At 35.1% G+C, this 15273-nt stretch overlaps 1 protein-coding gene across 5 annotated transcripts in view; it reads left to right on the top strand.

Moving 5' to 3' along the window:
• Positions 1-15273, top strand: part of LOC106462918 (tight junction protein ZO-1-like) — a 227093-nt gene that overhangs the window by 53220 nt on the left and 158600 nt on the right. For 4 of the 5 annotated variants that reach the window (XM_022390320.1, XM_022390322.1, XM_022390323.1 and 1 more), the window contains exons 2-3: positions 4674-4864; positions 6842-6971. In XM_022390320.1, the coding sequence (XP_022246028.1) occupies positions 4800-4864; positions 6842-6971 (195 nt within the window). In that variant the 5' untranslated portion in view covers positions 4674-4799. The remainder of the gene's footprint in view (positions 1-4673; positions 4865-6841; positions 6972-15273) is intronic. The other variant, XM_022390321.1, reaches the window with a different exon arrangement.

Genomic DNA, 15273 nt, shown 5'->3' with positions numbered 1-15273 from the left:
ACGTCAGGTTGAACTGTGACATAACCATTCACTACGTGACGTTTGACTGTGACATAACCATTCCCTACGTCACGTTTGACTGTGACATAATCATTCCCTACGTCAGGTTTGACTGTGGCATAACCATTCACTGCGTGACGTTTGACTGTGACATAACCATTTACTACGTGACGTTTGACTTTGACATAATCATTTCCTACGTCAGGTTTGGCTGTGGCATAACCATTCCCTACGTCACGTTTGGCTGTGGCATAACCATTCCCTACGTCACGTTTGGCTGTGGCATAACCATTCCCTACGTCATGTTTGACTGCAGCATAACCATTCCCTACGTCAGTTTGGACTGTGACATAACCATTCCCTACGTCAGGTTTGACTGTGACATAACCATTCCCTACGTCATGTTTGACTGTGGCATAACCATTCCCTACGTCATGTTTGACTGTAGCATAACCATTCCCTACGTCATGTTTGACTGTAGCATAACCATTCCCTACGTCATGCTTGACTGTGACACAGCCATTCCCTACGTCAGGTTTGACTGTGACACAGCCATTCCCTACGTTAGGTTTGACTGTGACACAGCCATTCCCTACGTTAGGTTTGACTGTGACCTAACCATTCTCTACGTTAGGTTGGACTGTGACATAACCCTGCACTACGTCAAGTTGGACTGTGACATAACCATCCACTACGTCAGGTCCTGCGCCATTTCTCTTGGTTTGCTGCATAAGGAATTGATTGAATCCACGTTTTTCTCTAGTTGACATCGTCATTCCGGTCTGCTGCAGTTTGTTTTCCCTGACTATCTTTAGAATATTTTCAGTTATGTTCATTTTCTCTTTTCACTCGTGAACAATAGGCATATCTTTAAAAATAGTTTAACTTTGAAATTTAATCAAACTTCCACTAAATAATTTTAAAATAATGTAACTTTCTAAGACTATGATAAGAATATAATTAATTGTTGCCAATAAAAAAAGCTTAGTGACAAAGATACGTTTACTAATTTTGTAAGATATCACACACTTAGAGGGGCTTAAAACAGATGCTATATATAAGTGTATCAAATACAGTGCTTGGTCTTTGGGTTTCTAGCAGACAGTCACGTAACTGTTGACTTTAGAAAGTACAACAGTTTTATATCAGGATTTACAACAAGCAATCATGTAATTGTTGACTAGAAAACATTTCAGTTTTATCTCACTATGGTTTACAACAAACAATAACGTAATTGTTTTATCTCGTGATATCTTGCAACACAGTCACACAACTATTGACTACAAGGCAATACAGTTTTATGCCATCTCTTATAAAGAACAAACACGTAACTTTTAACTGTACAAAGCACTACAGTTTTATCTCAAAATTTACAGTATACAATCACGTAATGAGGTTGAATCTGTTTGGGTTTCTGTTAGTAATTACAAGGGGAGGCTTTTAGTTCTAATTTGTTATAGACCATCAGAAGAAACTGGTGAAATTAATGAGAAACTCTACAATGAGATAAAGAATTTAGCTGTTAATGAGGTTATAATTATGTTAAATTTTAATTGCAGGCGTATAGACTGGGAAATTTTAGAATCAAACCATGAAGGAGACAGGTTTTAGAAACTGTCAGGATGGTTTTCTTGGCAAGTTGGTTAGAGAACCTATCAGGAGCAATGCTATTTTAGATTTATTGTTAACTTGTAATATAAAAATAGTTGACAGTGTGAAGATTGGGGAACATCTGGGTACAACTGATCATTGATCAATGAGGTTTGATGTTTTACTGCATATGGAAATAAGGAATAAATAATGAGAGTTTGATTCCAAATAAAAAAAAACAACTTTTGAAGAGATGACACAATAATTATTTACTGTGAATTGGACAACAGAGTCTGTTGTAGATAGTGATCAAATGGGTAAAAATAAGTTCTTAAATATTCAAGGTATGTTCCTTATGGAGAGAAAAAGAGGCTGGAAGTAAAACAAAAACAAAGATAAAACGGTTTGGGTCAAAAGGGTTTAAAGGATAAAATTAAAGAAAAGCATTATAAATAAATAAGAAGTTCAAATCGACAGCAATAATGGGAGACTTGGAAGAATATTATAGAAGATCAAGAGAGTTGATCGAATGGAAAATTAGGAAACCAAAAAAGTTTTTAAAGAAAGGTTGGATGAAAATGTAAAAAAATAAGAATAAAGATTGCTTTGAATACACTAAAGGTAAGCAAAAGGTTAGGGTGGAAGTAGGGCTTTTGAAGGAGGATACGAGAAGGCTAATATGTGATGATTATGGGAAGGCTGGGTTATTAAATTTTACTTTTTTTTCAATTTTGATTAAGGAAGGTTTAAGCAATATTCTTCATTTTGAACAGTTTCTAGATGAAAACAAGTTTAAACAAAATGATCACATTAATTCTGAGCCTGTTAAAAAAATCGGGAACGATAAAACTCCTGGATCAGATAATATTTATCCAAGGGTTTTGAAAGAGGTAAATGATGGGGATACTTGAACAGAAGATTGGAAGATGACTAATGTTATTCATTTCAAGAAATGTGATAACAATTTTCCAAGTAATTGTAGGCCTATTAGTCAGTGATGGGAAAAGTTTTTGAAATTCTGATAAAAGATGCTTTGCAAAATCATTTAACAAAGTTGAAAATTTTGTTGGATAATCAGCAAGATTTTACGAAGGAAAAATCTTGCTTTATTAATCTTTTGACATTCTTTGAAGAGGTTACTGCTTATGAAGTTGAGGGTACAGGTATGGATTTGATGTATATAGATTTTTCAGAAATCATTTGACAAGATGCCACACAAAAAGCTAATTAAATGTTATCTCTGTAGGTATGGAGGATAGGTTGGCTCATTGGATAGAAAACTTGCTGGATGGAAAAAAAGCAGAGGGCTGTTATAAATGGAGTTCAGCCAAGCTTGGTTCGTGTCAAAATTGTGGTACTTCATGGCTCAGTGTTAGGATCTTTGCCTTTTTATACATCAGTGATATAGATGAATGAATGGTCAATAAATTGTTTAAATTTGCTGATGATGTTAAAGGTTTGGGTGTTGCTGGCTCTTAGAAGCATACCTGCTGTTTTACAAAAGGAGTTGTATTATTTGATGAGTTGGGCATATAAATGGCAGATGGATTTTAATTATAACAAATGCAAGATAATGCATATGAGTTATGAGTATAATTTTGATGGGAATTACTTTAACAGGGTTATGAAAAAAAAAAGATATCGGTGTTCTGGTTTATCAGACTCTTAAGCCATCCAAGAAATGTACTTTTGGTAGTGGTAGGACAAATAGTATATTAGGTTGTATCTACAGAAATATTGAATAAATCTAAAAATGTTATAATATCATTGTATAGGTCAATGGTTAGACCACATTTGGATTATTGTGTTTAGTCTTGTACTCCTTACCTTAGAAGGATATTGAATTGTTGGAAAAGGCTCAGAGGAGAGCTACTAGGATGATGTGTGGTATGGAAAGGCTGTCATATGAGGATGGGTTAAGATTTCTGAAATTATTTTCTCTTGTAAAAAGAAGAATTATAGGGGATTTGGTTGAGCTGTTTAAGATTTTAAAGGGAATTAGTGTTGTTGATGCATTCATATTTAATGGTGGAATGTAAGATGAGGGGACACAGATATAAATTTTGGAAGGGTAGGAGTCATCTCAGATAGCTTTATTTTTCTGACAGGGTGTTTGATCTTTGGAATGGGTTGTCTTCAGATACGGTGGATATAGTTAATGTAAAAGAGTTTAAGGGAAGGCTTGATAAATATTTGAATCATGAAGGTTGGCTTTCAAAGGTTTACGTATATTTTAGTATAGTATAGTGTTTAGTATAGTGGATGGGATGTCCTAGATAAACCAATAGGTTCCTTGTTGACCTTAAATTATATGTATTTATAATTGATTCTACAAAGCACTATAGTGTTATCTTAGGATTTACAACAGACAGTAATGTGGCTGTTGACTCTACAAAGCACAACAGTTTTATCTCAAACTTATGAAACATTCGTGTAACTGTTTACTCTATAAAACATTCGTATCAGAGCGTACAATATATAATCATGTGACACTACTGTCTCTACAAAGTACATCAATTATTTTCGTGGCGTTCACTAATGATCTACCTATGTACTAACACTAGAAGGTATTACATGGCTTATTACTTATGGCTCAGGGCAAACAGTGACGAAACACAAAGGGTTATCAAAATCCTTAGTATCGTGTAGCTTTACAACACAAATTGATCTAGCGCTAAGTATCTCTTAGCTTTGAAACACAGGGGAACATTACTGATGATAATATGCAATTATATTATGTTTTAAAGTATTGTCAGTATTGGCATAATCCACACAACCACATGCGGATAAAAAACGAGACATAAAGTTTACAAATCGTGTAAAGTTTTACGCATGTTGAAGTGGAAAGATAAAGTACGATTTTGGATCATACCGCAGTTGCTGCAATACATTTAAGGCTTCGCTCGGTTCTGAAAGTAACGAAAGGTATTTACATTCGGTATGGAACATAGTGGATATGTAAGTTAGTCATATTGCTTGAAATATATATATTTTTGTAACATACTTAATGGTTAAAATATAATAACAAATTGTCTGGATATCAGTTTTCCATTTTTAGAATACGTCTTTCCTTTTTCTTTCAGATGCTGATTTCAGATTTTCAAGATTTGTCACTTTAATATGAACATACGAACTCTCTGGTGACTGACTCTGACACAGTAGTCATTCATACTTTGCTAAAAGTTTGAGACATTTTAATCGTTCTTGCGATGAAGGGTGAAAACGAGATGGTATCGATTGCTTTAGAAGATATAGCAAGAACATTGAACAATAAGTAAGTTTTTCATCAATTGAATGTTTTTGAATATCGTATACAAGGGATACTAAAATAACTGAAAGCTTAAGCTCTGTCTATCTATACAGAGGGTTGAGTACATTATGTTAAAACGATTTTCAATATGTAAATCAGCAAATCACGTGATAACCACACTGAATTTTGACATTGTTTGGCAGTTCTTAGGTAGTACCAAAAGGTGGTTGTTTTTGGAAAGGGTGTGTTTACAGTTTTTCTGACGCAAAACTTTTGTACACTCAGATCATATAGATGTAATCAGATCGGGGATTTAGAATTTCCACGATGGGGATATCCCTTGTACATAATGTCATTGGAAAACAATGGAACCTGGATTAACTTGGGGCACCAGAACTATCCAGAAGAGGTCTGCAATAAGTCTTACCAGCTGTGGTAAAAAATATGCAGCGTTTTGTAGCAGATGAAAATACGAACACATAGGTCAATGGCAAAAGCCGTCCACTTGTCCTAGGCAATAATACGCAATAATCTGAAAAAGTGACACAAGTCACGCGTACACAAGTTATTTCCACCACATATCCAGGGAAGGAAAATTGACTTTAGAAAACTGTATGAACGGTAACTGGCCGGAGAAAAAATAGGAGTATGTGGTGACACTCGATGAAGCGTATATGTACCTTGATGATTAACTGTAGTAAGTCTTGTGCCATTTTCTACTGGTCAAATGTAATTACACGGAATGTTTCAGAATTTTTCTACAAAGGAATGTACCTCAAGTTGGGGCACCAGAACAACCAAGAAAGAGACATACAAGTTCTACCTCAGTCGTGAGAATCAAAGTGCTGCGTCTTATAACAAGTGAAAATCCAGTAACACAGATGCCAGTTGCAAAAGTCGTCCATTTGACCCAGGAAACAGTACACAACATAATCATGAACAATCTTCGTCTGAAAATGGAGCCAACAGGGCATCGGTTCGCCAAGATAAGATTTCCAGTCATACTTCCTGTTCAGCCTTTGCAAGCGCCTGGAGAATGAAACTGGTATTCATGCTGTTTCATATGAAGACATACTGCTCAAGCTGCTGGACACAGTGCCTAGCTTATTAATGTTTATGCAACTAGATTGTTAAAATGGGCGCTGGAAAACCGTCGTCCTCGTATACTAGATAAATTCTGAAAAGTATGCAAGGAGGAATGGTGTGCTTTGAGCATGACATTCATACGCTTCAGAGCTATTGTTAAGATGCATAATTGTAAGATAGGGGATGAACTGACGCTGTGACATGGATTGTAACGATGTGGTGAGACTAAAATCTTTTTAATATAACATACTCAACTTCTGTTGACTTAATTCTAATACGTTTTAAGGTTAAAGAAAATATTAACTATTCTGAAAAATATTGTATGCTGTAATCCAATGCAAATACAACTTTAAAGCTTTGTCATATAATGTAATAAAAACAATCAGCATATTACTTATAAGAGTGACAGTCAATCCCATTATACGATTCTAAACCTGTTAAAGCTTTTGTGATGGCGGGTGATGCTGATTTTCCTTCTGATCAGCGGTATGTCTGTGGAATTACAACGCTAGAATCCGGGTTTCGATACCTTGTGTAGCTTTGTGCTTAATTACAAACAAACTTTCTGGTCAGTATTTCAAATTTAGGGACGGTTATACCCGAACACTTGGAGTATCTGACCTGTTCATTTAGTCCATGTGAGTACCAATCCACTATACTCTTTTAATCAAACATGATATAACGTAGGCTTTAGATACGTGACCTTAATCGTAATAGAATACTTACGAATTGACGTTGTAAAAACGTGTCATATTCCTGTATGAAATAACATTAAACCGAGGATAAAGAACAGTTTAAATTATGGAAAGATTGTAAAAGTAATAAGGATACTGGTCACAATGAAATATAAAGATATAAATAAGTAGAGTATCAACATGAATACTAAGTACAACCAACTTTTTATTTGTATCAAAGGGAGTTTCAATTGAAGTGCAATGACATCACTCCAACTCCCCCAGAGTCGGCAGATGGAGATGAAACCCCGACCAATGAAATGGAAGAAGACTGTTTCATAGAAACGTTAGCCGATCCAGTAGAAGAAGAGGTAAGCCTAATTAATGTTTTCTGTTGCTATATCTTTAAAGACAGTCGAATTTGGAGAGAGAGCGAAAAAAAATGTATAATTTTGCAAAATACGCAGATCAGTTGAAAGGAAATCTGTAAAGTGTTAGGTTTAAGTAAATACAAAATTTGTCACTCGATTATGTTGTGAAAAGTAATAGCTAAGAACCATAATATGTGTTTTCATCTGGTTTGTGACGACATTCCCGGTATCAGCAAACCACACCAAGCACCTAAAGTAACTTTAGAATAATGCATTGATTGAGTTTTTATATGATTGGTGTTTCAGGGGATAACAATTTCAGATTATAGGAATTTCAGACACCTGTTTTTAGATACAATTTAATTATCTGAATCCGTCGATTATTTGTTATCCAATTTGACAAGATAAACATCGGGATATTTTCTGATTGTTTAATGATCTTTTCACAATATAGTTAATCATAAAATTTGCAAAACTTACAAAGCAATTTATCAATTATTGGGGCATGGTATTTTTAACAGGTAAAATCCATTCCGAAATGGACGGGTATGGCATAGTGTTTAATATTTCAGGCTGTGGATTGAAAGGTTCGGGGTGTGAGGCGTGATGCTGTTCAATACGAACAAACTTTCAGCTGTGGACGCATTATAAAAGTGACAGTCAATCCCTTTTTTCAGCTCAAAGGGCTAAACAAAGCTGTTGTGGCGATGAGTGCTGCTAGCTGCCTTCGTACTTCGGTAGGTCCAAATTAGGCACAACTATGCACATTGGTATAGTGATAAAATGTATAGTACCGGAACCCTGCCAACGTTTGTCAGACTTGTGAGATAAGGATCTCATATTCAAAACCTAATTTCTATTTTTGTTAATCCATTTTAAGTGAAGAAAATATGTGAAGCACTGATTTTGTGCAGCTGAACTTCTTTAAAATCAAGCAACATAGAAAACAACAACTAGGTACGGTATAAAAGTCACTAAAGTACAAAACTTTTAAAAACACATCTTATGACTCTATTATATTTTCAACTGCACAACAATATTCACCACTTTAACGTTTATAATACTTTTTACACCATCTAAGGTGGAAGGCAACATGAATAACTAAAAAAGCAATCTTCATTGTATGTTTTGTAAATAATAAGCCTTTTTCAAATTTGTATGTTTTATATACACACGATATACTTGTAAAATGTATTTTATTAAGAGTTTTAATATCATATTTTTGTGTCTGTGATGTACGACAAAAAGCATTTCATCATTTTAACGCTATGACACCTGTTTTTGGAGTCAAAGCGGTTGCATAGTGCCTGACACCTGTTTCTGAGGGAAAGTGACATTGTGTGTGTTCGACAGTGTGAGAAAACTCTACCAGTGGACATGGGAGATCGCTAACAACTAGAATATTCTAGAACACTTGGAGAGTTTACTTATCAAAGACTATTTATGGTGTAAACTGAATAACATATTTTTTACATACATCTATTTGGTGTTGAGATTCAGCTCCAATTTCATGTGCTGGAGCATCACTCCAGTGCACTACAGCAGCATCATATCCTTGACATGAATCATAGGGGCACTTGACCTGGGCGTATAGCTCAAATGCCGTAGATGCCGTTCATAGTGCTGCTGGGCCCGGCATGGCCAGGTGGTTAGGGCTCTTGAATTTCAATCGGAGGTTCGCGGGTTCAAATCCCCGTCCCACCAAACATGCTCGCCCTTTCAGCCGTGGGAGCGTTATAATGGGATGGTCAATCCCACTATTCATTGATAAAAGAATAGCCCAAGAGTTGTCGGTGGGTAGCGATGACTAGCTGCTTTCCCTCTAGTCTTTCACTGCTAAATTAGTGACGGCTAGCGCAGATAGCCCTCATGTAGCTTTTCGCGAAATTCAAAACAAACCATAGTGCTTCAAATTAAATAAAATAATAATAATGATATACTTAAGATCCCAGTTTTGTATGAGTAGAATGATAACGAGTGATTTACGAAACAGAACTGTTAAAACGATCTTCTGAGTTGAGTATTCACCGAGCTTTAATCAATATGTACGACAATATAAAAAAAAAAACAGATAAGAGTTAGATACAAGAAATTGGTACTGTTTGAAGAAGATCAAAAGAAGTTAAGCTTATCACGTATATTCAGTCCAAAAGACTTTTAAGTTCTTGACTTCTTGTTCCATTTTAATTAAACTGGATGTTGCACATCTGAATCTTTCTATACATACTAAAGGGGAATGAGAGTATAGTTAGAAATAATAAAAACAAACTGGCACCTTCACTCTTCCCGGTTGAATGATTGTAAATCATAATATTATAAGTAAAAACTGGGCCAAGTGTAATGCTTTAAATGCTAGACTGTGAATCCGAAGAATTGTGGTTCTCACACTGTTGCTGCAAAATCGCACTCCAAACTTGAGGGCTGTGGGTGCATTATAAGAATGACGGTCAAATCCCACTATTCAGACAGAAAAGAGTATGCCAAAAGCTAGCTCTGTGTTCTTTTAGTTAGTACTAGCGCACATAGCCCTTGTGTAGCTTTGCGCAAGTAACATTAAAAACACGTTTGTTTGAAGTTAAGCACAAAGCTACACAATGAGCTATCTGTGCTCTGCCCACCACGGGTATCGAAACTGAGTTTCTAGTGTTTTAAGCCTACAGACATGCCGCTGTGCCACTTGAGGGGGGCAAAAAAATGTAAACAACAATTACTGTAAATTGAGTAGAAACTATACAAGCAAATGTAAATGATAATAGTTATAAGAGTGGTTATTTTAAACCATAGTCCACAACCCTATAATAAAAAATAAGTAGGCATATTGTGTACAGACAAAACTGTCTACTGTTCAAATACTAAGCCACACTTGCCAAAACTTTCATGTGTCTTTGAGTGAGATATATTCCATGAATGAAGTGTAATTTTGTGCAGACAGATGAAATCACTACTTGGAGGTTGAGCTGAGAGTTGACAAGAAAATCAACAGAAACTCTTAATGTGTTGTTTCTATTACAGTATTTCAGTGTTTTGTTAGACTAGATGGGCCATTTCTGTAGAAGTAATAGAGCCTGGTGAAATACATCCAATAAAATAGTCACAACACAAGCTGCATTGGAACACAAAGGTAATTTCAATGCTGAGATAGAATAGATGCTGAAAGATGGATATTTATAACCATTATTGAGCACACAGCTTCACCACTAGTTATCTTTAAAAAGAAGGGATTTATGTGAATTTTTGGCAGGTGAAGATCGTAACATGTGCTAAGATGTTTTTACTTCTTCTTACAAATGAAAGTCTAGTTTCTTTATGGATCTGATGGTCCGGCATATTAAATCTGGGTATTGGTAGGTTGAACTTGATGACAAAAGCCAACATAAGACTGCTTTCAGTACTTAAAATGAATAATGTGAATTTCGAATAATGCCATTCATCCTGTGTAATTTTCCAGCTATTTTTGAGTGTTTGATAGATCTTATTTATGTGGTTTACAGAATGAATGATGTCTATGACACAAGTGTGTTTGGTATATGTTTCAATGCTTAAAATTAAAGATGATATTTCAGCAACTAAGGAAGACAGGTCTAAAATTGAAGCAAAGAATGTGTGTGCTAATAGCAGAATTTCTCAGATCTGTAGTTGTCAAGCATGATGTGACTACCAATATAACTCAAGTTAAGGCAGTAAAAGACAGACACCAACCTTTAAACAAGAACAAAGGTCAAGATTTTCTGGTTTTGTGCTGTAGCTGTATGGCAAGTATTTCGGAGACAGGAACATTATTTGTCTATGCCATTGGCGATTCACACTATAGCTAAACTAAGGACTTTGAGAAGTGACTATTTAAGCAAGATTTGAAAAAGGTACCAGTATTGCATTTTCAGATTGTCCATTTATAGTGGTTACAGATTCCAGTGATAGGAGGCTTGGAATGATGCTATGATGATACTGAATGTATGTCCAAATATCATTACTGCATGACAGAGAAATAACTGCTTACAATTCTCATATTCATGAAACACTTCCAACAGCTTTTGTATGAGTTATAGTTTATTAGTTACTGTTGAACAGACAAAGAAATGATCAACATGATGCAGTAAAAGTAGCATTGATGCTCATAAACTAAGTTGATTAAGTGATCAATTGTAGGTATGATATGGAGTGTATTACAATCACTAAGGTTCATGCAGACATAGAACATATATTATAATTTATTCTAGTGGTTCTTAAAGCTTTGATACAGGATGTTTTAAATTTTTTGTATACCATATTCTAATAAACTTCCATAGGCAGTTCCACTGGCCACAGTTATATAAAGATGTTTAATAATGATGTCAGTTCTGTACTGTAGCACAGATAAATAAGTAGCCACATGGCAAAGTTGTGGCAGGAAGTGATCTGCTTTCCTCAGCAGTGGAATATTATGGACAGGATACAGTTGGATCCTTTCCAAAAATGAAAAAGAAGTGTTGGTGATAATTAATTACCTTACTAAGTGTACTGACATATATCTTCTTATTGAAAATTCAGCATTGTCCATAACTGATAAGTTACCTGAGCAATGGATTATTTACTTTGGAGGTTCAGAAGAAATACACACAGATCAAGGATTGAACTGTTATAGTTCACTGTTAAGTTTCAAGTGCATTTGGAGAGCAAAATAACTTTCTTTACCGCATCCTCTGTCCAATGGTCTGACTGAAAGTGTCCCGCATACAGCCTGTCAAAAAAATACTTGTGAAATTGGTAAACTCTGAACTGACCGACTGAGATATCACCTACCTTATGTCATTCAGTGTGACATAGCAGTCTATTGGTTACTCTCTGAATTTGTTGAATTTCCTGAATAGCCTGTCTGCTGCAATCATCCTTGAATGTTCACAGGAAATTAAGTGATTACAAATCAGTGTTGTTAACCTTTGTGAACTTATATAGCAATAAATGTGAAAAGTTGTAAGGAGTTATGACAAAAACTATCAAAGGTTTTTACATGGGTGTGATTGTAGTATGCAGTTAAAATGTAACAATCTCTTCCAATCTGTTTGGAATAGACAGCTATATCGGCTTAATCCATCAAATTATAAGTTTCAGTAATGCACAAAACTGAATAGAACAGGGTGACTAACTGTATTGATATATCTCCGAACCGACTGGACTAGAACAAAGCAAGGTGATTAGGACCAAGTGGTTAGGGTGCTCGACTTCCAATCTGCGGGTCACAGGTTCGAATCTCCGTCACACCAAATATGCACATCCTATTCGTTGGTAAAAGAGTAGCCAAAGAATTGGCGGTTGGTGGTGATGAATAGCTGCCTTCCCTCTAGTCTTACACTGCTAAATTAGGGACGGCTAGCACAGATAACCCTCGTGTAGCTTTGAGTGAAATTCATAACAAACCAAACTTTTAGGATTTTCACAGAATATTTAACCAACAGAAGATTGTATAAGACTTTTCTTTCATCACAGAATATAACAAAGCCAGTGGTTGTTCTACTTCACAGTTCAGTGGCTGAGTATATTTCTGTATTTCCTTATAGTTTGTATAATTTGAGGTTGTTTCGTTTCTTAGATATATAAAATGCACATATTTTTATAGATGGTTAAAAAGTAATTTTCTTACACACTATGTTTTAGTATAAGATATATTTGAAATACTTTCTTCATAGCTTTTATGCAAAGTATTGTTAAAAGTGATTTTTTTCACTATACATATTAAGTACATATCTGTGTTCATTATTCAATAAGTTGATTCCACTTCTTTAAGTTCAATTATAAGGCTGAATTCACACTTGCCTCTAATGGGCAAACTTTGGGATTTAACCTTTTGACCTTTATGTATGCAGTTTCTTAGTGGAAAAGACCTAGGTTGAGCCACGTCTGATGTCTGTTTGCTGTATTAAACAGATATTTTTTTTCTGTTGTGTTTGTTTGAGCAGAAAGCTACAGCTTTCTACCACGAGGAATCGAATCTCGGATTTTAGTGTTGTAAGTCCGTAAACTTATCGCTGACCCACCGGAGGAACTCTTGTGTTCGTGGTAAGGCTTGTTTGTTAATACATGTAGTGAAAACAAAATAATCAATTCGTCACTGAATACTTAAAAAAACGCTCAGGTAATGAAAATATACACACTGTTGTCATTCTCTTAAACTAGATGGACGTATTGTACTAAATAACACGCCCAAATTACACAGAAGTAACAGCATCATCACGTTGTTCGAAGACGGAATCCTCTAATTGTATTACAAGGCCCAGCATGTTCTATATATATATAGATATATAGATACTCGTTCACCATCGAATTGGTCCACATAATGCATCATATTGAATAATTTTATATTTCTGCCTGTTACAACACTAATTGCAAATATCTGATGAAACAGTTTAGATGAAATTACCCATTTTCTATGTAGAATACGTAGAAAACCTCAGTAGTAGTTAATAATATTCCTTCCAATACTGATAGTTTTTTTACGGTTTTGTGTGTGTGTTGTTACGTATTGAGAATTTGAAATAATCCAAAGCCGCGTTAAATAATTTAACTTTTAATAGTTGAACTGTACCCTGGATTTAGTGTTTAGAAATATGCCGATATTTTATTTAATTTATGCTATTTGCCAACAAGATTGATTTACACCGTTTTTGTTTTGAAACAAATACGCCTTAATATATATATATATATATACAATAGTATAATTTATAATAGAAACTGTTATGATTAATTATTACAAACCAAGTTTCATAAACAGAAAATTCACTAAATTACAAATAGCCTAAACTCGTCTTCCTAGTTCAGAGTCCCCTTGATATCCAGCGAGTTGTAACGTACAAATAATTGGCGGGAAGCTAGCTAGCTTTGTCAGGCACTGAATTGTTGGACCATTGAAGTAAGATAATATTTTCATAAAATCACTAATATCGAATGAGAAATTAGCAATATTCTTGGAAAGATATTAAAGTTTAATGAGAATTCACTGATGTTCGAAATTTACAACTGTTCCTGGTCAAATGTCGTATATTTTCCGATTGATAAGGGTTAGCAAAGTCACACTTTATAGCTTACGCGGTTATAACAGTTTCATGGGAGATTTGTCTCTTCTCTATTCTCTGCTGTTTTGGGCGCGCAGCCTTTTTATAGGCGCTATATTTAACCGGATACGGAAATGGATATTTTTGATTCTGGTGTTCACGAATGTTCTATAATCTTGGAGAATTGGCGGGAGTTTCGCCATACGTAACTAACACGGTAAGCTAAACACGCCCTCAAATATAAACTTATTCGAAACAAATGGTGATATTAAAATAAATATATCACAAATTCGTTATGCGCAACACATATCTGATAATATAAGTCACGCCTGTTTCTAAATACAAATTCAATCCAAGCAACGTTTATATTAAAAATAAATACATAATAATAAATTCGTTACAATCATTTACGAAACTTAGAATGTCATATCTTCCGACTTAGTGCAAATGACTTTTAGTTGACATCAGTATAAACTACTCATTATTACATACACCAGTTAGAAAACATCGTGGTTAACGTTAGTTTCGGTTGTGATCCAATATTAATTCACGTTGTGTGTTTGTGAACTTGTTTGTTTGTCCTCCCACAGTTTTGGACCAATCTTAGCAGACGGACCCTCAGGTGCTCTATGAAGCTTGTGAGTGTCACTTGTGTCTTTGTGTTGACATATTTTTAAAGTATGGATTAGTTATCCGTATGGCGTTGATTCCCTATAAAGGAGGTATCAAGAAGGGAGCAAAAACACGCAGGAAATGTAACCTGGTCAGGATAGGGTTTTAAGAATTGTTTTAGGGATCGCTGAATCTGGCATCTGATTTTATTTTCCTGGCCTCTTATAGAATGTCTAATGTTGATTTAACCACAGCCTTCTACCAACAAGTTTGTCAACCAAATCTGGCCTCTTATGGAATGTCTAATGTTGATTTAACCACAGCCTTCTACCAACAAGTTTGTCAACCAAATCTGGCCTCTTATGGAATGTCTAATGTTGATTTAACCACAGCCTTCTACCACAAGTTTGTCAACCAAATCTGGCCTGTTATAGAATGTCTAATGTTGATTTAACCACAGCCTTCTACCCACAAGTTTGTCAACCAAATCTGGCCTCTTATAGAATGTCTAATGTTGATTTAACCACAGCCTTCTACCCACAAGTTTGTCAACCAAATCTGGCCTCTTATAGAATGTCTAATGTTGATTTAACCACAGCCTTCTACCCACAGGTTTGTCAACCAAATCTGGCCTCTTATAGAATGTCAAATGTTGATTTAACCAC

Source organism: Limulus polyphemus, unplaced genomic scaffold, assembly GCF_000517525.1.
Source record: "Limulus polyphemus unplaced genomic scaffold, Limulus_polyphemus-2.1.2 Scaffold1282, whole genome shotgun sequence".
NCBI classification, from domain to species: Eukaryota; Metazoa; Arthropoda; class Merostomata; order Xiphosura; family Limulidae; genus Limulus; species Limulus polyphemus.
Note: the sequence above shows the minus strand (reverse complement) of the source record. Positions and strands in the feature narration are given on the sequence as shown.